This window comes from Leptosomus discolor, chromosome 9 (assembly GCF_034619465.1).
Source record: "Leptosomus discolor isolate bLepDis1 chromosome 9, bLepDis1.hap2, whole genome shotgun sequence".
NCBI lineage: Eukaryota > Metazoa > Chordata > Aves > Leptosomiformes > Leptosomidae > Leptosomus > Leptosomus discolor.
In genome coordinates this window covers 3726014-3749904 of record NC_141399.1, presented here as the reverse complement: position 1 = coordinate 3749904, position 23891 = coordinate 3726014, and the positions used below count along the sequence as shown (strand labels likewise).

At 41.2% G+C, this 23891-nt stretch overlaps 1 protein-coding gene across 3 annotated transcripts in view; it reads left to right on the top strand.

Moving 5' to 3' along the window:
- CHL1 (cell adhesion molecule L1 like) overlaps positions 1 to 23300 on the top strand; it is a 54083-nt gene extending 30783 nt beyond the window's left edge. For 2 of the 3 annotated variants that reach the window (XM_086469861.1, XM_009960374.2), the window contains 13 exons: positions 982 to 1106; positions 3710 to 3811; positions 4027 to 4224; positions 5053 to 5123; positions 7661 to 7883; positions 10450 to 10565; positions 10733 to 10937; positions 11164 to 11286; positions 12551 to 12730; positions 19292 to 19453; positions 20135 to 20266; positions 21088 to 21160; positions 23084 to 23300. In XM_086469861.1, the coding sequence (XP_086325987.1) occupies positions 982 to 1106; positions 3710 to 3811; positions 4027 to 4224; positions 5053 to 5123; positions 7661 to 7883; positions 10450 to 10565; positions 10733 to 10937; positions 11164 to 11286; positions 12551 to 12730; positions 19292 to 19453; positions 20135 to 20266; positions 21088 to 21160; positions 23084 to 23300 (1927 nt within the window). The remainder of the gene's footprint in view (positions 1 to 981; positions 1107 to 3709; positions 3812 to 4026; positions 4225 to 5052; positions 5124 to 7660; positions 7884 to 10449; positions 10566 to 10732; positions 10938 to 11163; positions 11287 to 12550; positions 12731 to 19291; positions 19454 to 20134; positions 20267 to 21087; positions 21161 to 23083) is intronic. The other variant, XM_086469862.1, reaches the window with a different exon arrangement.
- Positions 23301 to 23891: the final 591 nt, after the last annotated feature.

Sequence of the window (23891 nt, the reverse complement as noted above, 5' to 3'; positions counted from 1 at the left end):
TTTGAGCCATGGCTGGCAAATGATTTTGGTTTTTTATCAACTCTCTCACCACCACAGTGGAATATTGCATAAATGTTGGTTCCACCCAAAAATACAACCCTAGTCCCAGTGCAGCCAATTGGAGTTCTGTTTCTCCACTTCAGTGGAACTAGTATTTTCCTGTGTTTTACACCTGTTTGGCCAAAGTCAAGTCCTCCTAATGTTGAAGTGAATGGAAAACAGGTTTCTGGGATTCTGCCTATAATCATACACTTTAAAAGCTATGAGTTTTTCCTACATATGAGTTTAGGACTTGCAAGTGCAGGCTGAATTTTGCCCTACTCTTGTATTTCGGTTGACCTTAAAGGGATGGAGCTCAGCCTTTGTTCTGTATGAAGGGTCCCACAGTGGGCAGTCGGATGTCTTTGTTAATTACCAGAGGAAAGAGATGGTTTCCTAAATACTGCAGTGCTGGAGAGGCTGAAGATCCTGCTGTGGCCATGTAGGGTGGGGAGATAGCGCCAAGCAAATGCCATGTCTGCAACAGAGCCCATGTGCCTGGGTTAATGCCAGCTTCCCCTGGTGCGTTGGACATTACACAAGTGGGTTGGGAATGCTCAGTTTTACTCAGCCCTTTCAAAAACTCGGACATAAAGCCCATGTATTTGCCTCATTAAGGATGTGCCAAAAATCTATGTTCCAGACACTCAGCCGATGCATATCAATGTGACTCTTTTCAGACCAAGAGAGACGTGCCAGCTTCCAGCTACGGAGGCTAAATTGCTATAAAATATAAATAATAGTCTACAGCACAGTGTGTAATACAACTACAATTACATTTTAAAGTAAGAGGCCTAACGGGCAATTATGTTATTCAAAATGTCGTGTTACCAAGCTTTTTATGAACAGTTTTTCAGAGAACAATGGTGTCTGCCTGTCATATGTTTATCTTAAAGATTTTTCTCTTGTTTATTTGTATGTACCTTTTTCTTTCCCCTACAGGATAATTGTGGAGAGAGATACGCTGTTCATATCAAGCGTGACGCTGGAGGATCAAGGAGTTTACACATGTGTGGCTAGCACGTCTCTGGACAGTGTCAGAGCCGAATCCCAGTTAATCGTTCTTGGTAAGAGGACATTTTCCCCGTGTGCAAACAGCTCCGTGCGGTACACAACGCCATCGCAGCACTTCTGCCTATTTGCTTCTTTTGACCAATTCAGTCACGGAGCCTCAATAACCCAGTTTCACAGAGGTGCAGTGTACCTCTCCCTCGTTAACCTCCGTTGTGCTGTCCTTGTATCTCCTGGAATGGGGATGCTGACGCAAACTTTTCAGTTTTATTTAATCTTCGTAATATCTATGACGAGGCAGCCTTTTTACTCAGGTCAGGAGCCACCCACAGAGGCTGTAGGAGCTTGCCCAGGCTGGAAGGTGTAACAGCACATTAAGAATCGCTCTGCATCTGCGTTGAAGTCCTTTGTCAGTCCTTCATCCCACTTCAGTAGAGATTAGCACACAAATTACCGCATAGACTGTTTGTTTTTTTTTTTTTTTGAAGAAAGACATAGGGAAGTATTTAGGTGTCCAACTCCTCTGAAGATCAGTGGAAGTGAAGCACCTAAAAGGATTAATTATCTCTGTGAATATGTTCAGTGGCAAAGAGCAAGTCCACAGCAGAGAAAAGCCTTGACCCACAGAGTCTGAAGCTTGACCTTGTGTGAGCATCCTTACAGCTTGCCTCCCTTCCTGAAGGACCGCTTGAAATTAAGGGGGTGAACTTGTGGAGTGATATGCAGTCCTTTACACGTGTACCTGAGGGCATCAGCCAATAGATAAAACTCTGGGTTTTGGACAGGTTTTCTTCATTTTATTTCTGTCAGTGATTGCAACAAGAACTAAGACTTGACCTTCAAGATCCTTTCACACTTGAAATTAATGGTATTTTTTAGTAAATAGTAAATTAAGAAGATACTACGCATATTATTTATGGTACTGTGTTCTTTAGTGCTGTATAATTCAAAATGTTTGTAGACTATTCGTTACATTACTTATGAAAATTTCATGAAGCACTTCATTCCCTTTTAAAAAGGTGATTTGCAGAAGAGGAAAAACATTCTTGCTCTCTTTCCCCCTTGTTTATTGCATATAAGAAAGGTCTTGGTGGATTAATGATATCTGTTATTTTCCAAATGAAGAATTCAGGCTTTTGCAGTGAAAGACTTGTGAGATGGCTAAAGAACAAATATCGCACAGATGGAGACATCAGAATAGAGGCAACTAAAAGCAAAAGAAATATTCAGTTAGAATACTTCTAAGTATTGTTTCTATGATTAACGAACAGATAGAGGGGTGAGTATCTTTAAGATGCACCGTCGCCATATTTAAAATAATATACTGAATTATAAAAAAAACCCACACCAAAAAACCCACAAGTTAAAACCTTTTTTACTTTTTTGATATAACCTGAGATATACAAGAAAACTCAACACTGTTATTTTAAAAATTCAGTACAAAACACAATTTCTTTCCCAATGACAGAGATGGTCTTGGTGGCTGAGGCAGTTGTTTTTTCAATAAGAAAGGACACTGTCAGCCAAAAATGTAGTTGGGACGTTGGAGCAGGAGGGGGTCAAAGACCCAAATTTGGGCAACCTCGTTTCCTTGGCCTGTACTTTTTTTAGATTTTGAAACCCCCGGGGGAGAGTGTGTGTGTGACTTTGGAAGGATGAGGAGTTACCATCAGCCCCCCCAACCATGAGAAATCACTCTTGTACGCCAGGCCCGATGCATTTCAGTTACCAAACTAATCCAATACCATCAGACTACAAACTGTCAAAGCAAGCCACCCAGAAGATAAACATCTATCGGTCTGAAACCACGAAGTTTGAAAGCGTTCATTCAATTACAGGCAATCTGGTGAACGACCCGTGCCACAGATCACCTCTTCCGCCCCTCATGCTGTCTGGAAACAAGGTTGTGTTGCAGACGTGTGTCCCCCTTGCCGTCTCCCAGGACTGTGAGGGGGAGCAGCCTATTTTGGTGGTGCTGGTAACCTCAGTCCTGGTTAAGACCTGAAAAGTGAGCAGGGTAGTCCCATGTTCGGGGCTTGTACAGCCCCGCACTTGCCCCCGGAAGGTGCAGTGCAGTTATCGCACCAACCACCAATAACTCTCACTCTCATGTATTCTCTGGGCAGCATTAGTTGAGCTGGCAGGTAATGAATTTTCTTCTTTCCTTTTAATATGGATCCCCATGGCTGGGATAATGAATGTTATCTTTTCACTCCCACTCTAAAAGGCCAAGTTTGATAACTGTTGGCGCTGAGTCACCTTCTACCACTCCAGTTTGCACCAGAGTAAATCCAGGTGATGCTAACACAAGTTTCTGCTAAGAGCAGTGTCAATATCTATTAAAGATTAAATAGGTCTTTCCGTTGATTTGAAAAGAAAAATCTGTTGCTGCAAGCACAGTGACGAGAGTAGATGGAAATGAACTCGAGAAAGGATATTACATCTATAAGGGAGAAAGTAAGACCGGAAGATTCAGCCTGTTTTCTGTAATAAAAAGGATCTTTAAAAACAATTCCCATTTTCCTAATTTTGTCCATTTTGAAATTTAAAGATGTTTTACCACTGTCTTCACTGAACTTGCTGTTCCAGTCCTTTGGAAAATGCCAAGACAAACAGAAATAGCTTGCCACACTCCTGACAGTATTTCATTATTTCTCAGATGTTCCTGATCCGCCCGAAGACCTTCAGCTCTCAGAAAATCAAAACCGAAGTGTTCGACTATCCTGGAAAGCCGGGGCCAGCCATAACAGCCCTGTTAATGGTATGAAGGATTTCAGTAGCATCATCTCGCGCTTTATTTATAACTTTAGCATTACGGCACGTCATGGCTGTTAGAAGAAACAAACCGTGCTCACAGCCATACTTAATCAGTTTTACTATGACAGTTAATTTGTTGTAAATTCATTTCCATCCTTACTATTTATAAGCTGTTTATATGGGCTCTGCCTTTTTTCTTTTCTTCCTTTTCCTCCCCAGAGTCGATTATAGAGTTTGAAGAGAACCGGTGGGAGCCGGGAAGGTGGCAGGAGCTAACCCGAGCTCCAGGGAATGAAACCACAGCCCTTTTGTCACTGGCCCCGTATATCAATTACCAGTTTCGTGTCATCTCTGTGAATGCTGTGGGAAGGAGCCAGCCTAGTAAACCCTCGCTGCGTTATGCGACTCCTCCAGCTGGTAAATGCTGCCATCTAGTTTTGTGGATAGTCATATTTGTAGGGTTTTGCTGGGAATAACAGTGCCCTCCTGTGCTTCAGGGGGATGTCAAGCAGTCAGGGTCATTTGTGCTGCTTTCGCCGCTCAGTGGCCAGCCCAGGGATGCCAAAGGTGGCCACTGTGGCTAGCAGGGTGTTTCCTAGCAGGGCACCTCCAGCACACTGCTTTCCTGAGCTCTGCTGATTCAGCACTTTTAAAGCCCGTTGCAGCCCTTTATGGACAAGTGGCTGCTGGAGAACATGAGGGTTTGTGGGGAGCCTTTCAGCAGCGCTAAGCTTGTCAAAAACCTCCATTCACAACACGTTTCTCGCTGTGACAGAAAACGTTGTGTCCCTGAAAGTCATTTTAGAGGCCAACTGTTCAATACGGCATTTGCATTCCTTGGCATTTTTCTTTCTTTTTTCCCCCCTTGGCTTCAATTTCAGGTCCTTCTTCAGCTTTTCAGCTGTGTGCGTCCCACTAATGATATACCTTCTGTTTACTATCCCCATAGGGAGAAAAAAATCTCTTCCTCACAATCCCCCTACATCTGGTACTTTGAAATCCAAAAGTCACAGTTTCATGTTAGCTGGTGGTTCCATCCAACAAGGGCACTTAGGAATCAAAACCACATAAACAACATGTTTCGGTCACAGCAGCTTTGCTGCTCCAAGTAATTAAACTCTCAAACGTTTTCTGTTTAGGTGTCTTTCAGTAATATGAAAATAAGAAAAATTTTTTGCATTTAAATAATAAATGCAAATAAACCCCAGGGTATGCAAATTAACCTTATCACCTGTGTGGTTCCAGCTCCAGACAAGAACCCAGAAAACATACGAGTTGAAGCTTCTGAACCAAACGAAATGGTGATGAAATGGGAGGTAAGACAAACACGTCTGTCAGTGCTATGATATCAGAAACAGGTTCTCCCTTCAAGCAACAGTTTCTAAAGCAGCATGGAGTTTATCAGAATGTTGTTTTAATATAAATACATTCAAAATTAAATAATGGATCCCTTGACTTTATCTCCCCTTCCCCTACCCCTCTTTTTTAGCAAATCCCATAGGTGGGATCCTTGATGCTCCTGAACTCAAAGGTAAAGTTGTTATTGACTTAAATGTGTTCTGGATTTCCTCCCCTAGTTTCACTTTTGTTTCAAAAGACAATTTTTTACATCTAACTTTGCAGGTTATTAAGAAATGTGAAAACCCTATAAAGCCTAGTAAGAATTCCCAAGACTATGCTCCTCTTCTGTGCACCTTGCATCACAAGAAAGTGCTTAAAATAATCATGGTCTCACCCTGCCCTGCGAGAGGAGCAACATGGCCCAGTGCAGGGGGATGGTTTGCACGTGGCTTCTGCCCTTCCAGCCTGGAGCTGTAAAAACGACACAGATCACTTGGCCGTGAGAATACAAGCTTGAATTTTTACATCAAGAACTACAGGAGTATAGATAAAGCTCCTAAGCATATGTCAAACGAATTGTGTAGAAGTGTTGAGGATGGTTTCCAGTCTTCAGATTCCCTGGCTTTTAGGCTCATAGCTTCTGTGCCAACAGTTTAGAGAGATATATATTACTTCATTTAACACAAATTTCAACAACTGTGGAAGCAAGCATATTTTTTGTGGCTGGAATTAAACACAATTTACATGAGATTTACTTCTCAGCCTGCCGCTCGCAGAAAAGAACAATAAATGTTTCCCCAGTGTGAATTCGTGGTTTAGGCTATAATTACACCAAAAGGAGATGGCCTTCTAGATCTGTTGACTTGGATTTGAATGAGGATTTTTGATGTACATCATAGCCCAGGGTCAGGGAAGACAATGCTGCCTCTCAGAAGAAATGCAGAGTAGCAATAACCAGCATGGCTGGGAAATGCTGCTGTGACCAATACTTCACTGAAGAGAGAGCGAGCATTCCTCCTCACTGGGCAGCCTGTAATCCAATGCTCGAACAGGGCAAAAGTAGAAGTGAAAACTGAGACTGAAGGGAGAGAATGGGATGGATGGGCTTTGTTAAATCTTGTTGAATCATTTAAATGTCGTAAACAGGATATTAATTTATTTATGGTGGCTCCTGTACGCTTTTCAGAGGAAATGCTAGGCACTGAACATGCTATTTCTGGCAGACAAAGGCTACAAAATGATGTAAATCTGCCTACTTTGGATTAAGAGACCAGATGAGCACTAGTGACTAGCTTTTCAGCCAAGGATTTGCAGCATTAAGGGAGATCAAAATAAGAGTCATGCAGTGCTGCAATTTAACTCTAAACAAGAAGTTATTTTTTAGCAGAAATTTTTTACTTCTTCAGCTTCTCTTGCAAATCCCATTCCATGGGAACTTTGCCATGGAGGTGATTCTCCCAGCGGTGCCTGTTAGAAAGCTGCCCAGTCTACCAGCTCCTTCACCACAGTCATCCCAAAGGTCCTCATACTGTCAGGGCAGATAAGTGGGAATTTTCGCAGGTCTCCCAGACCTAGATCCCCCCGTGCATGAGGAGCATCAGTGGGAGATCGCTTTCTGCTGGCACTTGCAAGTCAATGCCATTTCAGTTCAGACCTCTGTGTGCAGCTTGCATACATATCAGTTATATTTAATATGTCCAATATCTTATTTAAATATTATCAAAAGTAGGCTATGTGGTGGGAAATAGCCACAGCTGTTTCAGTGGACTGAAATAATCCTCATCATTTTTGCTAGTGCAGACGACCAGTTAACTTTATTAATTGAAGGAGTACATTTTCAGAGAAATAAAATCAACTGGAGAGTGTCTCATGACAAGCCATTGTTATACATCTCCAAATATTTTATAAATCAATGGTAATTAGATGGGAACCATGCTGTGATGAATTCTTCAGTGGAATTCTTTGGTAAAAGAGAGTAGCGCAGCATTTGCACATTAAATGTCCAGGCGTAGTTTCAAGCATTTGGTGCATATTTAGAACAAATCTAAATTTTAATCACTCAACTTGCTGTGCTACATAAAATTCTAAGATAAAATGCAGATTTTTAGCTGTACTAAAAGGCACACAGAGCCTTATGCCAAAATATGCATTTTAGTTGTTCTAAAAGGCACGTGGTTTTACATCATAGAAGAGAACAAAGAAAATCTGTGGCAAAACAAAAGCTGATGTATGTAGCACGCAGAAATATGTCTACTAGCAATTAATCTGGTTTTAATCCAACAGTTTCTCTGCCTTTTATCCACCTTTCTCTTGAAGTGATGACATTCTTCTTCCAGTCATCTTAAAATTAATACGACTACAAAAAGTTAAATCTTTCTTTTTTCCCCGTTTTCTCTCCCAATGTCGTAAGACGGTATCCAAAACTATCTCCCCCCCCCCCGCCTTGCCTCAGCTGCTGTTTCATGATTACTGCAACAAAGGCAGACAAGATCTCTTTTAACTTCTTCCGCAGCCATTGAAACCCGTGGAGAGGAATGGGCCGGGGCTGGAGTACAAAGTCAGCTGGCGGCAGCGGGGAGTCGAGGCGGATTGGAACGAGGAGATGGTGAAGAAACATTCTCTGACCCTGCGAAACACTCCCACCTTCGTGCCTTACGAGATCAAAGTGCAAGCAGTAAATAACTTAGGATCTGGTCCTGAACCAAACGTTACCATCGGTTATTCAGGAGAGGACGGTAAGTAGCGGAAACTTTCATGTCAAAATACGCTGCGCGGGGGATTCTTGCGATGCAAAACGATTGTGTATGGAGTGATGGATTAGGCATCTCACAGCCAAAACTGCTTAAATGCCAGTGCTCAACACGACAGGCTACGTGAGATGCAGGTACGACCGATGCTGGGTGCCGTGGATGCCAGGTTGCTGGAGTCTGAGGGGTTTTTTGGAAAGGTCACTTGTGCTTTCATTAATCTCAGCTGCTGGCTTAATCTGGGTACTTATTTGAAGGCCACAGTCCATAAGAAGTCTATGAAGTGTAGCAGTCGCGTTGTACTTGGTAGGAAAAAAAATCTTTAGCTTGTCTGGGGCCTGATTCAACAGTTTAACACTGTCAGAAGTTAAGTACTCTGGCAGTTAAGTACAAACACTCACGCGCTGGGTGTTGTAAGTGAATTTATAGATGATGCCACATGCCCACATGCGCTGGCTGTTACCTTGTGTATTGAGTCCTTGAAGAACGGTTCCTCTTCTCCAGCCTGGATTTCTCTTCAGTGGCTTTCTGTGGCTCCTGGGTGGCACAGTCCCCTCTCAGGCATCCCTGTGTCTCTGGAGAAGTCTTCCTCCACTGTAAGGCTTTGCTTTGGATTTATTCCTGCTCCAAGCCCGCTCCCCGGCTCTTCTCAGTGCCTGCCTGCCTCTCATTTTGGACTCTACCTGGCCCACGGTGCATCATCCAGGCCAGGTCAAACAAAGAGGCTTTCTCCCCTTGCCACCCGTTTTCACAAAACAGATGCCCTGGGCTGCCCTGAAATCACAGCAAGTGCTTGAGATGCCCACCCTTTGCACATGCTCTTCAAGCTCCAGCTTCGTGGTGGACTTTAATAATCGTGTCCTGTAAGGAGAGGTGAACACGTGGGAGGATTGCCCTGCTAATAGAATTAATGCCAGTGCCACACAGCGTGTGCCAGCCCTCCTATGTTTGTTGGACGCTGGATAATGTCCCTGCTGAGGCCACCCCAATGTCTCTGAACAGCAGCCTGACCCCTTTGGTGTTTACTGCATGACGAGAGAAGATATTTGGAGGACTGGAAACGTATTCGGCTGCAGTAAAGAAATTCCAAGCCTCACCCAATTAAGCACTAACATCACCAAAAAAACCCCAAGCACAACAACCTTTTTGTGGGAATTAAGGATTTAAATCAGCAAGGGAGTAAACAGCATGGTGGCCAGCTAGTGTGGGGCACCAAGATTCCCTGATCCCACCTACAAATGCTTACTGCATTTGCAAACGCATAGTGGCAGGGGCTGGAAGCTGTTGGCAAAGAGGGGCCAGGAGGTCCGGCGAATGGTCAGTGTTTCAGATCTGCAGATTAATTTTCTTAGTTGTAGTCATCCCACTCAGAATCTGAAGTCTTTAAGTTGTTTTTGTAAGAATGACATAAACTGGCAGTGTGAGTGGCCTTTGAAAAGTCTACAGTGGATTAGCCAACTAAGACAAGCGTCTGTTTTGCTGCTTATTAACATGACCAGACATCCAGGTCCTTGATTTAACCCACCACGTCCTGCAGCAGTCACTCCCCAGGAACAGTAGCATGGGTGCTGCTGCTCCCACCTCCCCACTTGCTGCAGCTTCTAGCAGAAGCCGTTACGGACTATCGTGATATGAAACTGTCAGTAAAGTTACTGCGATAACCACAGGTGTAAAAAGTGTTGCTGGCTTTACAGAGGGAAACAAATCCTCAGGCGGGCTCTGGAGCACTCCTCTCCTTGCAAGAGCACACCGAGATGTGTGTTATCAACCCTGAATGGACCAGTTTGATGTTTGCAACCTGCTGAGTGCTTCCTGGTGTTTCACCGGCATAAAGTCTCGGTGCCGGGAATGGTCTCGGTGCTGTTCAGACATGAGAATCCCTGCTGAGCACCAGAGGTGGCAACAGGAAGGTTTGGTGCTGCATCTTCTCTTCCCTGTAGAGTGTATGGCAGAAGAAGTGATGAATAGTGAGAACAGAGAGAAAGAAACCCCGCAACATCTTTATTTTCTTTGTTTGTCTGTGATGGATATAATTTTATATCTATCAGTGGAAAATCTTCCTTGCAATTCAGTTGTCAATGGATCAAGGCCTCTCTTTTTCAGGCGCTATAATAGCTCTCTGTGTTGTGTAGTGATTAAAATCCTACTGTTTAATGAGCTTAGTTGTAAAATGAAATTGATTATAAAAAAAAAAAAACCTTTATGATTGCCGCCTTGAGTGCTGTGTTAATCATTTTTTTTTATTATTATTATTTTATTCTTCTCATTGCTGTAAGCATTACTTGAAACAGGAAATTGTAAATACTGGTGTAGAAATTCATATGTCCCAGTGCACCTGTATTCCAGCCCTCAGCAGAAAGCCCTGACATGGCAAAATAATGTTTATCGGCCCATTTCACCCACTGGATGCAGGTGGAACGGCTTTTTTCTTGCCTGCAGTAAGACTGCATGAACTGTCACAGCTTGAGCTGGAAAGCCAAGCCCTGTAGCTGTGAACAGTGTGAAACTGAGCTCGTGTAAGTGTCTTTAATGCACAGTACTTTTGTTTTTACAGTTCCAGATGCAGCTCCTTCCGGCGTATCGGTGGATATTGTGAACAGCACGCTGGTCAAAGTCTTCTGGTTTGGAATACCGAGGGACAGAGTCCGTGGGCATTTAAGAGGCTATAAGGTTACAAATTTCTCTTTAAATATTTGTATATAGTTGAGTAAACTGTTAAATTAATCCCAGATCAAGAGCAGATTGCAGTCTCTCGTTTCTGGGAAGATGAGAGGAATCAGTATCGTGCTCATCCCCATACAGCGTAATTGGTTACAGAAATATCAATCTCAATGCAGGTCAGTTGGTGGAAAACGAAAAGCATGCTGGATGGGAAAAGGCATCACCCAGAGAGACGCTTCCTAACGTTTGTAGGAGATAGAAACTATGGGATGATTCCCGGTCTAGAGCCCTTCAGTGAATTCCGCTTAACTGTTTCGGCTTACAACGCTAAAGGAGATGGCCCAGAAAGCTCCCCCATTGTGTTTGAAACTCCAGAAGGAGGTAAGACAAAATGAGAATATGGGATGGAGGGACAATAAAATTGTCCATGTAACAAGGCAGGAAGACTACCTTATTTAAAGTGATTGTAAAATCTCCAATATTTATAAACTCCTTCACAAGAAAGGGGAACTGTAGGTGTTGAGCTAAACTATATCCTCATTTAACAAGCATGTGTAGAGACAGACCTGTTCAATCTTCTCTGAAAGCTAATCCCTGTATCTTCCAGTCCCTGAACAACCACGTTTTCTAAGGATCCTGAACTTTGACAAGGATTCCGTCACTCTGTCATGGGGACTTCCCAAGAAAGCAAACGGCCACCTTACTGGCTACATTTTGCAATATCAGATAAGTATGTGCTTGTTTTACTTCGATTTTCAAATTTAAGCATTGTTAGTTAAAGAAAAAAAAGAAGAAAAAAAAAAAAGGTTATATGTGCAGTTATTTACAACACAAGCTGATGAGAAGGGCTGTTTCTGACACCCCTATAACAGCCATAGCATCCGAACGGCGTGTTTTGAACTGCGATGTGCGTGCAGCCTGCTAGAGGGCAGGGTAAAGTCATCTTCCAGAGCAAAAAGTTTTCCATGCACTTTTCCAACGTAAGCTCACGTTGCTGCCACGCTCTATTCTGCGTTTATAGACCAATTGTTTTGTATTTGCAAATTATACCTGACGTGGTAGTGAAGAAGACCCATAAAATCAGGCGCATTTTGCTGAAGTGAAACTCATTCAATGCAAAGTAAGTTGTAATGAGAGCACTCCAGCCACGTTTATTCCGATCTTTGCATTGTGTCGGTGAGCACCTCCTCCCTGTAGAACAGAAATACAGACAATTACCACCTGAGTCATGTTACTGCGCAGTCACATTGAGAAACAACTCAATACCAGCGATGCTTCTTTCTTTCTTGCCTATGAATGCACGGAGTAGCTGGAAAGAGACTTTGAGCAGATAACCTAGGCAAGATCCAGTATTGATCCCAGACTGCCACACCACCAGCTGTGAGGTGTGGTGACAATTCAGGGTATTTTAGATGTTCTTTGAGGATGGAACAGGATTAGACTGTGGCCTATTTACAAAAAACCCCGTGTACTTTTCACTTATCTCTGCTGGTAACAGAACTGCCCACTTGCCTTTGCAAGCAGCGGCTGGAGGTTGGATCTTCCCTTTGTTTCTGATGACTGTGGGCAGAGAGCGGATCTCTCTATTTAGGCAGTTCGGGAGCGGCAGCCTCTCCTTCAGCTGACGGCTGTGCCAAGGCAGAGCGGAGCAAAGCCACCCGTTAACTTGCTTGCAAAAATTTGCAGATGTTTGGAAGCAAAGCAAGAAGCAATTCATATATATTTAATGATGTAGGAGACAGTAATTTTTACCTCCCACTCAGTATGTGCATATCTAGAATGAGAGAGCTTTTTAAGAACACTAATAGCTCACCAATTCGTTGGGAGACTGACATAGACCAGATAAATCCTATTTAAGTGCTTGGCAGGAAGGTGAGATATGCTTATTCAGGCTTCATTCTTCCTACTTACTGCAGAGTGCCTCCCTTTCAGGAGAGTTTCACGTTCGTAGCCTTTAGCTGCTGGATCTGACCCGGCTGCCTTTTCCCTTTCAGTAAACGAAACGCACGAAATCGGACCTGTGAACGACGTCAGCGTGGCAAACCGCTCCACGCTCAGCTGGAGGCTCTCGGGTCTCAGCTCCAGTACCAAGTACAAATTCTATGTAAAGGCTTGTACAGTCAAAGGCTGTGGGAAGCCGGTCACAGAAGAAGGACTAACGATGGCTCAAGGGAGTAAGTTAATAGGCAATATGTTTTTATGAGAAGAAGCTCTAACAATAATAGAAAAATCTATTGAGAATATTCCAGGCTTGACATTTCCTTTGTAATTAGAGGAAATAAATTTGTTTTTCTTTCCATGAGAACAATCAATGAACTTTTTAATGCAGCCATGCAGCTCTTCAGAAAAGTAGAGCTTATCTGTTTCATTTTGCTGTACAGTACTGTATTGCTGTTCCCACCGATCAACTCCTTAAGCCACACCAGAATAAGTGAATTGCATTTAGTCACAAACAGAAAATTGAAGATTGAAATAATCTGTTCTCAGTAATATAAAAACAAATTCTGCCCCTGCTTGAAGATGGGGGACTGCTGGCAACATTAGGGGCAGGTATTTGACACGGAAAATCCAGATCAACATAAAGTTGACTGCTGTGCACTTGATTCTTTATTATTATTTTCTCAGAAACTGGAAGTGAGCATTTGTGTGCCGCTGATGTCCTATCCTAAACCACTGATGTTCACTGATTTAAAGGAAAATTGCAAGCACTATATGATAGCTCATCTTTCACATTCGGCTGAAATGAAATAAAATGTACTGTGTTCAGCAGGTCTGAAAACTGTACAATACTGAGGAGCAGGGCCTTGCTATTAATCAGAAAATGTTGCTGTGCACTTACCATGGGAAAGGAGAAAGAGATTGTGATAAGCAAAAGAGTCCTGGCTTCATAATTTTTAGCAGTGACACTGGAACAATGTTGATATAAAGTAGAAAAATGGTCCTGTTACATCCTATTGGACTTCTAAGTTGCAGAATCTCTTCAGTTACTGGTAAAACGAGTAAAAAATACTTTGAACTCCTCATGTCCCAATTCAGGATCCAGTCATGAACTATCACCCTTTTTCTCAAGTCCTGAAACTCCTTCTCAGATGCCTTGTAACCTCCAGTCTCACTGTAGTATACAGGTGCTCAGGTAGTAGTAACTACTAATCCATTAGCATGATTTAAAATTTATTCTTCATTAAGGAAAGTGAAAGATCCCGTTTATTTTTTTCAAGCTAAAAATATACAATTTCACCTCATTAATTACCTTTTCTGACCTTCATTGGGCAACCAAAATAATGTGTTTTGGCCACTTGAAACTCTATAACTTCTTTAAATAATCCTGTCAGGTTTTATGAAATGCATCTCTGCCTGATATGCTTGAAAGGAGGATAATGTTGCCATTCATTTTGTTCTCTTTCTCTTCTTTCCTAAGAAACTAAGGAAGAAACTTTCCTAAGTTTTTTCCTAATAACTGATTCTTTGAAATACTTGTAGAATAGTGTAGTATAATTAATAAAAGCCGCAAGGGTCTAGTTCTGCGATTAATGTGTGCTCCTTGCTGGTTCTCAAGCCACCCTAAATTAGGACACGGCATTTGTCACTGAGATGCCATTAGGGTTTTGTGTCATTATTTGCTGGCTAAATTGTTCAGATATTTTTCAACTAATCGTGATAGGCTGAAAAAAAAAATCACTCTTTTTCAGTGACCTTCTTGGGGTTTTAAGCTGTAGTATGGGAAGCGAGGCAACTGCTCAAAATTAAAACAATTTCTCTTTTTGAAGAAAGGGAATGATTTCAAAAGTCAAAGTTTATAATTTAAAGTGACCCACATAAATGACAGATATAAAATATGGTGCCCTCTGAAATGAAACTCCATGACACATCACTCAAAGTTTCTTTGGGTTTTGATTCAGTGATTCTATATCCACTATGTTCTGGGTTTAGTAATAAAAACATGAAGCTCTCGTTGTTCATTTTAAGCCTTTGAATAGCTTCCACTGCTGTAATATAGCCTTGTCGGGCTGTGCCATGAGCATTTCAGAATTTCATGATGTGTTCTGCCAGGAAAGTGAGGTGGAAGCTGTGGATTCACTCATATTTTATCACTGTTATACTTGATCTGCACCACTGCTAATGCTTTCGTCTATTTGCAGTTATCCCTGCTACTATAGTCTGGACTCAGAAAGAAAAGTCAATCTATTTTAATTTTTTTTTTAATATGTACATACAGAAATATTCTTGTATCGCCACTAAAAACAAGTCTGTAGGGAAAATTGTTGTGCTCTGAACGATAATTTCGCCAGCCTGTAATTTATGTGCAACCCATTTCCTGACGACGAGTTTGCAGTGGCAGGAATGACTGAATTTAGTAAAAAAAGTTTCTCTCAATTAAATAAATCTAACTCCCTCTATAGATAAATGGGTAGATTGTACCTTTTCTTTACAACTGCAGCGTCTTCTTCTGTGAATGAATCATTCAGACTCAGATTTTTGTCCGGAGTAACACATCGCTTTGGGTTAGCAACACTTGACCAAAGATCGATGGGTGGATACCGATAGGAAAAGGCCATCTCGCGCTCACATCTCTGTTTCTTCATTCTCTGGCAGAGCCGCACTCTGTGCTTGGCTGGTGGTGGTGGAGCTGGAGCCCTCTGCAGTGCTGCCCCTGGCAGAGCAGGCTGCTTCTGTATAATTACTTAACAGAGGAAAACCACACTTCAATATTTGTCTGTAAGGTTAAACACAGGCCCACTGGAATTAGTGAGAAATAGAAATAGGCGATAGAAAAGCTTTTATTTGTAGCATCCTTGTTGCACGACCCACCACCACTGGTGTCAGCAGCTAATGCGAAGTCAAAGAAATAAAAGGCTTCTTTCTTATGAAAGATCTTAAACATAGCCAAAATAACTCAGCTATGGAACGCTGATAGACAACCAAAAATTTTTTGATCATTTGTTGATGCAATACTGTGGACAATCGCGAAGAACCTGGGCAAAAGGACATTTGCACCGTACTGCAAAATAAAAAAAAATAGTTTCATTTTTGTGGCTTTCTCTTGGTTTCATTCCACAGAGAAGCTATACCATCTTTAGAAAATGAGTTTTATCTCTAACTTTCTGTTTTCAGGCGGTATTTCTTAAATGACTTACAAACTAATTAACTTTCCCCTTGAAAATGTCGATTTCCAAATGATCATTAGCCCTCAGAAGCATAATACAAAATAATGTTCTTACATAAGTGAAAAAAAATTAATTTAATATAGCAGTCCTTCTTTAACACAAAGCTTCTTTTCATCCAGAGTCACCAGTGTTTCTGAAGGATTACTAAACACGTATTACATGTTGAGAATGATTACTGTGTGTCCAGAAATTCAAGCCTTAATGAAAAATTCATCCAGAGGAAGCTGTACAACTGCAGTTTTATTTTCCAGAGAAATTCACCGGCTTCATTATTTTTCAATGGCAATTGGCACGCAACTCCCACAGGCTTCTTGACAATCTTAGCTGGAGGGTACTAACCTTCATGACACACCATAAGATGAAGAGAGTAACCATTTTTTACAAAATATATGGGGTTTGTTCTCTTTTGCCACAGGCACAGTGAAAAAGGAAAAATACGACTGCCTTAGCCGTATGTAACCACCGGTATTGTCACCACCAACCCCACAAATACGCCCTGTTTGCTCACAGTCAAGAGAATCTGATGAAATCTTGGTGAAAAGTTTCTTTTTCTGTCATTTATGCCACTCCACACTGCCGCCTCTTCTTCAGCTGGGGGACCTGTAGCCCACCAAACCCCGTGCTAGTGGCAGGGGATGTTCTCTCCTGCCAGCCCGGGTGCTGCACACAGGCTGGACTAGGAAAAGGAAGATGTAGTGTATTGCTGTTTCAAATCCCTATCATTTTGAGCACGAAATATAGGCATGCTTAATATAATACGCTACGTATCTCATATCTTGAAGTACTTGAAGCAAATTTGTGGCCAACTGTTCATCTTTGCTATTTTCTTTTGCTTTTTCCTCTTCTGTGAGTCTGCCCCAGTGTAGCCAACACAGAGAGCCAAAGAGAAGCAGCAAGAAATGAACAGCCTGTCTTCTTGTCTGAGCTCAGTTTTCTCCTACAAATAACCATCACTATAAATAATCACTGACTCACCTATAAATTCTTCTCAATAGACTTTACATAGGACAGGTTCACTAATCTCTATGTCTTAAAATATTCCCAATCTAGCATGAATTACCTCCTGCACATAAAAAAACCCAGAAGATGAAGGATACTTATGATGCATTTTTACATTCTTCTAATAGCCAGGCAGTAGGGGAAAACTAATGAAAGTTCAACTTTCCATTTATTGCAGCAGATGTATTTAGACAGGTATGGTTATAAATTAAGATGTTGCCCACAATTAGTATTTGGTTATTAGACTGTCAGCTTTTCTATATAAATATATTTTATAACAGACGTGGTAACTTTTGGAGAACTAGCAGTCTTTTGAGTCTTTGGGGGCAGTTTATATTGTTTTTCCCTTTATACCATAAGCTTCTATAAAAAAAATGTGTGTTCTGTTGTTCTCATAAATCTTGAAGCCCTGTAGGAATATTGTAAAATTGCAGTTCAGTGTTTAATGTTCATGCAAGTCCCATGGTATGGCTGATAAATAGTGGGGGAAGATGAGAAGTGCTGGTGATATGCCTTTATTACTAATGCTTCTTCTCCCTTATTGTAGATTAAAACCCTAACCCAACTGCTTTCAATTTTCTGCAGCTAATTTCTTCAGCTCACTGACCTTTCAGTATATTGAGCTTTTCCTTATCTGTGTATCTTTGCTTTTATTTTTCAGGATGCTAGACTGCTTTATCTATTCCAACCACCAAACTTGCCCCACTTAGCAATGCTTTCTCCTCTGTAGGTGCTATATTGAGTGTGTAACACAGACCAGAAAGAAATCGTGTGGAAAGAAACCTCATAATCACCCGTCACTGGACACCTGTACTGAGTTTTAAAGAAAACAATTTTTAGTGTGGTAGGATAGGGGACGTTAAACAGCCTGGAGAGCCAACGGTAAATCCCCAGTCCCAGGTCAGGCTGGGCTCCTTCCAGTACGTGCGTCCCAGCCCTGCGCTGCTCAGCGTGCCAGGGCAGCGGCACGGCCGGCTGGAGCAATAACCTGGCAGAAAAGAGCTGGTTTTCAGCCCTACCGGTTCCCCCGGTATTTAATACACAAGGGGTGGAAGGTTCACATTCAGTCTTGTTACTTTATGGCTGGTGCTTCCATTGAATATGTTTTTCTGATGTCTGGATTTTAGAACATGTGATTAAAAGATGCCTGTGGTATCCTGTGGCTTAATTTGTGGTTTGATTAAAAATTATAGCTTAGTTTCACATATTCCATTTAGCAAAAATTACCAATAGATGGATTAATTTATGCTAATAAACTGTGCTTCAGTATCAGCAGTATTTCAGCTGTATGTGTTCTCTCTGGGTCCCAATGGTCTACTAATTTAACTGCTTATTGTAATACATGTATAGTTGCCTTGGAAAACTTATCTCGAACTGCTGCTTTGATTGTGCTTGGATTCATCTTAATCTTATTTTTATTTTCCTTCAGCTGTCAACTAAGCCTTAATCTCTGAGAGCTTCTTACTTTGCTTGTTTACTAGTTTAAGTATTAACAAGCACCGTTTTACTGTCAGTGCTATTTAGTCAAATAGTTTTCAAATTATGCTGTGTGCTCAATCCTTACTTTAGACGACTTTGGACAAAGCAGGCAAATTAGGCAACCGAACACAATTGAAGAGTTATATTTATTAGGTGCAAAATCCCCCAAAATCTCTTTCCTGCCATCGAGGGTGGGCACACTCCTGTGGTGTGCTGTTGGTTGACTAAAGAGATCCCCCAGGTCAACACACAGTCCTGAGTTTCCTTGTATGGACAGGCTTTTCATGTTCGGGCAGTGATTGCTAACCTCTGTAGATGTCCTTTTTTCTGCTATCCACAAATGCTATTTTCAAACAGCTTATTTAATAGCCTGCAATCTTAATGCAGACAGAAATGACAGTAGGCATTTTGCAAGTAAAAAAAGCTCTAAAACCGGGGCTACTGGAATTTCCCTTCTACCTCTTAATCAAATATTAAACTCATTGGGAACATTTAAATGCCTAAATATCAAATTGAAAGCAAACTTCAGCTATATCTAAAACAGTGCTTTGTGCAGGCATTGTGGAATTTAAGAGGACATTGAAAATCACTGTCAGCAGAGAAATGAGTACAAATCCCAATGTTAATTTTTTTTTCGTGAGACATATAAGAATCCATTTCCAGATAACAAGCTGTCTGGGCTTCCCTGCTGAGTTCAGTTCAATGGGAGAAGCATCAAACCCCAGATTATCTGTACAAAGCAAGCCCATTTTCAAGTTGTAATTTTTTAAGCATGCATTAGTTAAAGCAGATCCATAATCCCCCATCAATATTAACTTTCATCCTGGGAAATGTACAAAACCCTTCATAAACATCAGGATTACTTCAGTCTGCTGTTTATTTTATCAGATGGAGTATTAAAAATCAAACAGGGGGAATGTTTTTTTACTTTACTGCCTGCTTTTGAAAATCAGATTATCTGATGACAAATGTTAAAAATCCTTGTGTGTCATATTTGTGTGCTCTTTGCTTTATTTGTAACTGTGCATTTCTCAGGCCTTTTGTTCAATGTAAACCATTAATCAATATGACTTGAATATGTACATTCCATAGGTAAAGGGATCGGCAAGATTTCAGAAGCAGTAAAGCCCACCCAAAAGTTTCACCCCATTGAGGCACTTGAGCCTGGAACTGAGTATACAGTTCGTCTAGTGACTAAGAATTGGGTTGATAACAATAGCATTTTTGAAGATGTAATTGAGTCAAGGGGGAGAGGTGAGACATGAAACCCTTCAAGGTGATAAACGTTTCTTTTGAATGTAAATAAATGTGGAGGTTACATCGTACATTGTGTGGTGAAAGCGTACCAAAACCACGGGTTTGTTCTGTGTTTTTTAAGTTGACCCTTGCAGCTGAATCCCATGGGAGCATAAACGCAGCCGTGGCTCTCGGCTGAGTCCTACTCCTTGCTTGACGCACGAGAGCCTGGAACAATTACAAACCTTGACAAAACAGTTTTCCCTCCTATGCGATTTTGAAAGGGTAGTGCTGTGCTATAATCCCTCTTAAGTGTGCCAGTCCAGTGGTTTGCATGTATCGGGTGCACTTTTAACTCTATTTCTTTCGCAAAACTGCTTTTGCATGAGAGGCTTAACAATTGTCTGTTCAGCTTTCTGATTCGGCATTAATCCTTTGAGTCAACTACTCTCTCAGAATTACCTTTGCAAAATGTCTGCATCGTGCCTTGTAGGCTGTGCATTCCCCTCAAGTCTAAAAATGTCACGCTCTGGACGTATTTCTGTCTTGCATTTCTTTAAGGGGAACACAATAAGTAGTGATAGACTGGTTCAATTAGGACCCGGTGAAGAACATGTTATGTAGTCATGTTATGGTAGGGTGATGCCCTTTTCCTCTGATTAATTTTATTCTTTTTCACTACTTTTCTGTTTCACAAAGCCTATGCTGGCATTTACGATGGAATTTCCACCCAGGGGTGGTTTATTGGACTGATGTGTGCCATCGCTTTGCTCACCCTACTGCTGCTAACAATTTGCTTTGTCAGAAGAAATAAAGGAGGAAAATATTCAGGTAAATGGATTTATTGTCCTTTTGCTATGTTCACATGTTAATAACAAGCATCCTTCAGACTTTTATCTCTGGAGGCTGCAAAGCTGCAAGCAGAAACATCCAATTAGGATTTATAGCTTTTGATAAATATCCACAGAATGGATTCTAACGAATATAAGTGAAGCTGCGCTCTCTGGGTGAGATAGTGTTGCATGCTGGTCAGAGATCTTGCTAAGGCTTTTGATAGTGCTCGTTGAATCTTCCAATATTTAATCCAGCCGTAGAGCCAAGGTCCTTCACCAGCCCTATCGGCAGGGCTACCTGCTCACTTTCCACCTGATCACTGTGACTCGACAATACTACCCGGCATAACTTCCATGGGTAACCGAGCTGCCGAACAGCAGAATATTTTGTTAAAAGTAATTCTGTAGTTTTCAAAGCAATGAGTAAGGATTTAAGTATAAATATGTCAGTATAAATCTGGTTAACCAGAGAGGTGGTAGATGCCCCATCCCCGGAAACATTCAAGGTCGGGTTGGATGGGGCTCTGATGTCCCTGCTCACTGCAGAGGGGGTTGGACTAGATGACCTTTAAAGGTCTCTTCCAAGCCAAACCATTCTATGAACCTATAAACACTTGTTAGCTTTCTTAAAAATTAGGGAATGGTCCCAAACCCTTGATGGCAGCGGGCTAGTTGTGTCCTGCCAGAGCTGCGGTGTGAGCTGCTGCCCTCCAGGTTAGGCTGTAGGTGATGACAGGGGGTTTGCCCACTGCACCTGCGACAAGAAAAGTCCACGGCGGAACATGGCATACAGATCTGTGCTTTATTTTATTTGTACAGTGAAAGAAAAAGAAGATTTGCATCCAGATCCCGAAGCTCAATCAATAAAAGACGAAATCTTTGGGGAATATAGGTAAATAGGATCTGCTTTAACAAGCGTTCGTGTTTGTTGGGGTTTTGTTTGTTTCCAGATGTCATCGTTATTCAGGACATTTTTATAGCATGCAATTAACTCTATTTTTCATTTTCAAAGCAAACCTCATAGGAGTGGATGATAGTAGGAATATAAAGGTATATCCAGTATACTTAATTCCATCCAAGTTGGGATATAGGTAAATGTTGATGTATCAGTGCTTATTTTTCACTTGTGTGGTTTTTTTTCTTCTAAATTAGCATTGTATGAATAATGTAAATATATATGATAATTTGGGTTCCTGCTGTAACGTCTATTGAAGTCAATAGAAAGACTTTTATGTCTTCAATGGGTTTCTGAAACCCAGTCAGACCCAATTCGTGTAATATGGGGAACGCTCATTTTGTGGAAGAAAACAAAGAAAAGTTTGAAATCTAGAAAGAGATGGCAAAAACCCAAACAAGCCTGACTACAGAAGTTTCTGTAGGAGAACTGAAATAATCGTTTTGGCTGCTTTAAAATAACTAAAGCTTACAGTATTATGTAACTGTGGTATGAAGAAAAATACATCATTATAAAAACCACGCTGGAAAACTGGTGTCACTGGCCTTAAGGGCATAAAATTTCTGTTGAAATCCCACTTATATATACTACATTATTTGTACTGGAATAGTTTTTTTTTTCTGCATAATTTCATCTTTATTTAATTTTTAATGCTTTCTAATGGGACAAATATTTAGAAAGGTAAGAAAGTCCTGAGGTTAATAACTTTGACCCTCTCCTTTCCCCCCAAACTCCAAACTTGTCTTTTTTTATAAATAGTAATGCCATGTACAGAAAAGTAGCACATTTTTTTTACGGTGTTGATTATACGTGTGACTGATTACATGCTGAAGAGGGAAAGTTCAGGTGCATTTCTCTGTCCTCCCTTAGACAACATCACCAAAGCTTTGACACTGAGTTGGCATCAGCAAAGCCTGTAATGGAGTAATCGTGTGCCTAGTTCAGAGGCCTAATTTGGGGGTTTTTTGTAGTCTTTTCATCTGTGTTCCAAATCCCCTCAAATGTCCTGTTCAGTCAGGAGAAGTCAGGCTGTTTCGGTGGTTCTTCCGCGGTGCCATTAGGAGGAATGGCCAGTGAAATTTCCTGTCTTTTCCGGAATTTTGGTGATGGGTCTGTCCTTTTTTGTGAAATTGCCGTTGAACATAGACCGCACGTGAGCTGATACAGCCTCTGCTCTGATTTTGCTTTTTTTTTGCCCTGTTCCTCCCCTTTAGCAGAGAGAATCTCCATCCATTACAGTAAAATAACAGCAGAGCAAATGAAAAAAGGGAAAAAAACCCCTTTGTTAGTCATCTAAAATCAAACAAATGCTCACAAAGCAGTGAGACCTAACCTACAGCTGATGCCTCATCCCACAACTTTACATCAGTTCGCCTGCCCACCTCAGGAGAATGAAATAAATAGGTCCTGAATATTGCCCGCTGTTTTGTAACATTAAAATGTCTCTTTCTGTGAGGTGCTGAAGGCTTGACGTCAGCACTGGTAGCTAGAATGGATCCTCAAATCCTTTCCACCATTTCCTTTTGTTTCCCTTTCACTTTCTGTCCTTTCTTCTGTCTGTCTGAGGCAAAAAGCGAAAAAGCCACACACACATGTAGTTTTCATTGACTTTCGCCTTTTTAACCAATTCCACTGTTGTAATAACCACAAAATCATGTACGTGGGGAATTCAGTGCATGATCTGTCTGGTCCAGAAGACCAAGCAGGACCCACAGGGTCAGATCATTCTCGACGTACGACCCGCATAGAAACGTTTCCCTTGCTCTTCCCGCCTGTTGCTTTCTTTCACAATAAAAAGAGCAATTTCCCTGCTTGCGATTAAAAGCTAGATTTTTGGAAAGGCATTTCTTTGTTTTGTAGTGACAGCGATGAAAAGCCGCTGAAAGGCAGCCTCCAGTCAATTAACGGGGACATTAAAGCCACTGAAAGTGCTGATAGTCTGGTAGATTATGGAGAAGGGGAGCATGGGATGTTCAATGAAGATGGTTCATTTATTGGAGCTTATTCTGGATCTAAGGAAAAAGGATCAGTGGAAAGCACTGGGAGTTCTACAGCAACTTTTCCTCTCCACGCCTAAAATATAAGCAAGAATTATTTGTGTTTAATTGTGATATTTATCTTGATTAGTACTCCACAGTTACCACATGCGATTGGAAGCAGGTTGCCAATTGAACCAGTCAGGAACCTGACATCCAGGTAATATAAAAATCAGTCACTGCTACTAAAAAAAACTATTTTCCACCCTAATTTCTAGGTGTTTTCTTCTAATTAAAACGAAATAAATTCTTTACTATACAAAATGTCATACTTGGTCTTACCAAAACCGAATTGCCCAGTGTTACATCTGTATGCTTAACTGCTACTCCATGTGTTTCTTAGGTTTGGAATATGTTTCTCTGTATAGTATTTTTTTTTTTCCTGTATGGCTGTTGTCACTTTGTACATACATTTGTATGTACTATTCCCCCATGTACCATGGCCTCGGCATTGTAGAGGTTATAACACAACAAGAAAAGAAAACAAAAACAACAGGTTACTCTGCAAAGTGACACAACACATCCTACTGAGCAAAATGATAATTTAAAATACTGGAGAAATATATTCTATATATTGTATAATTTTTCATAAAGAAATAAAATGCTTATGATGCTCTAAAATTATTTTAGTG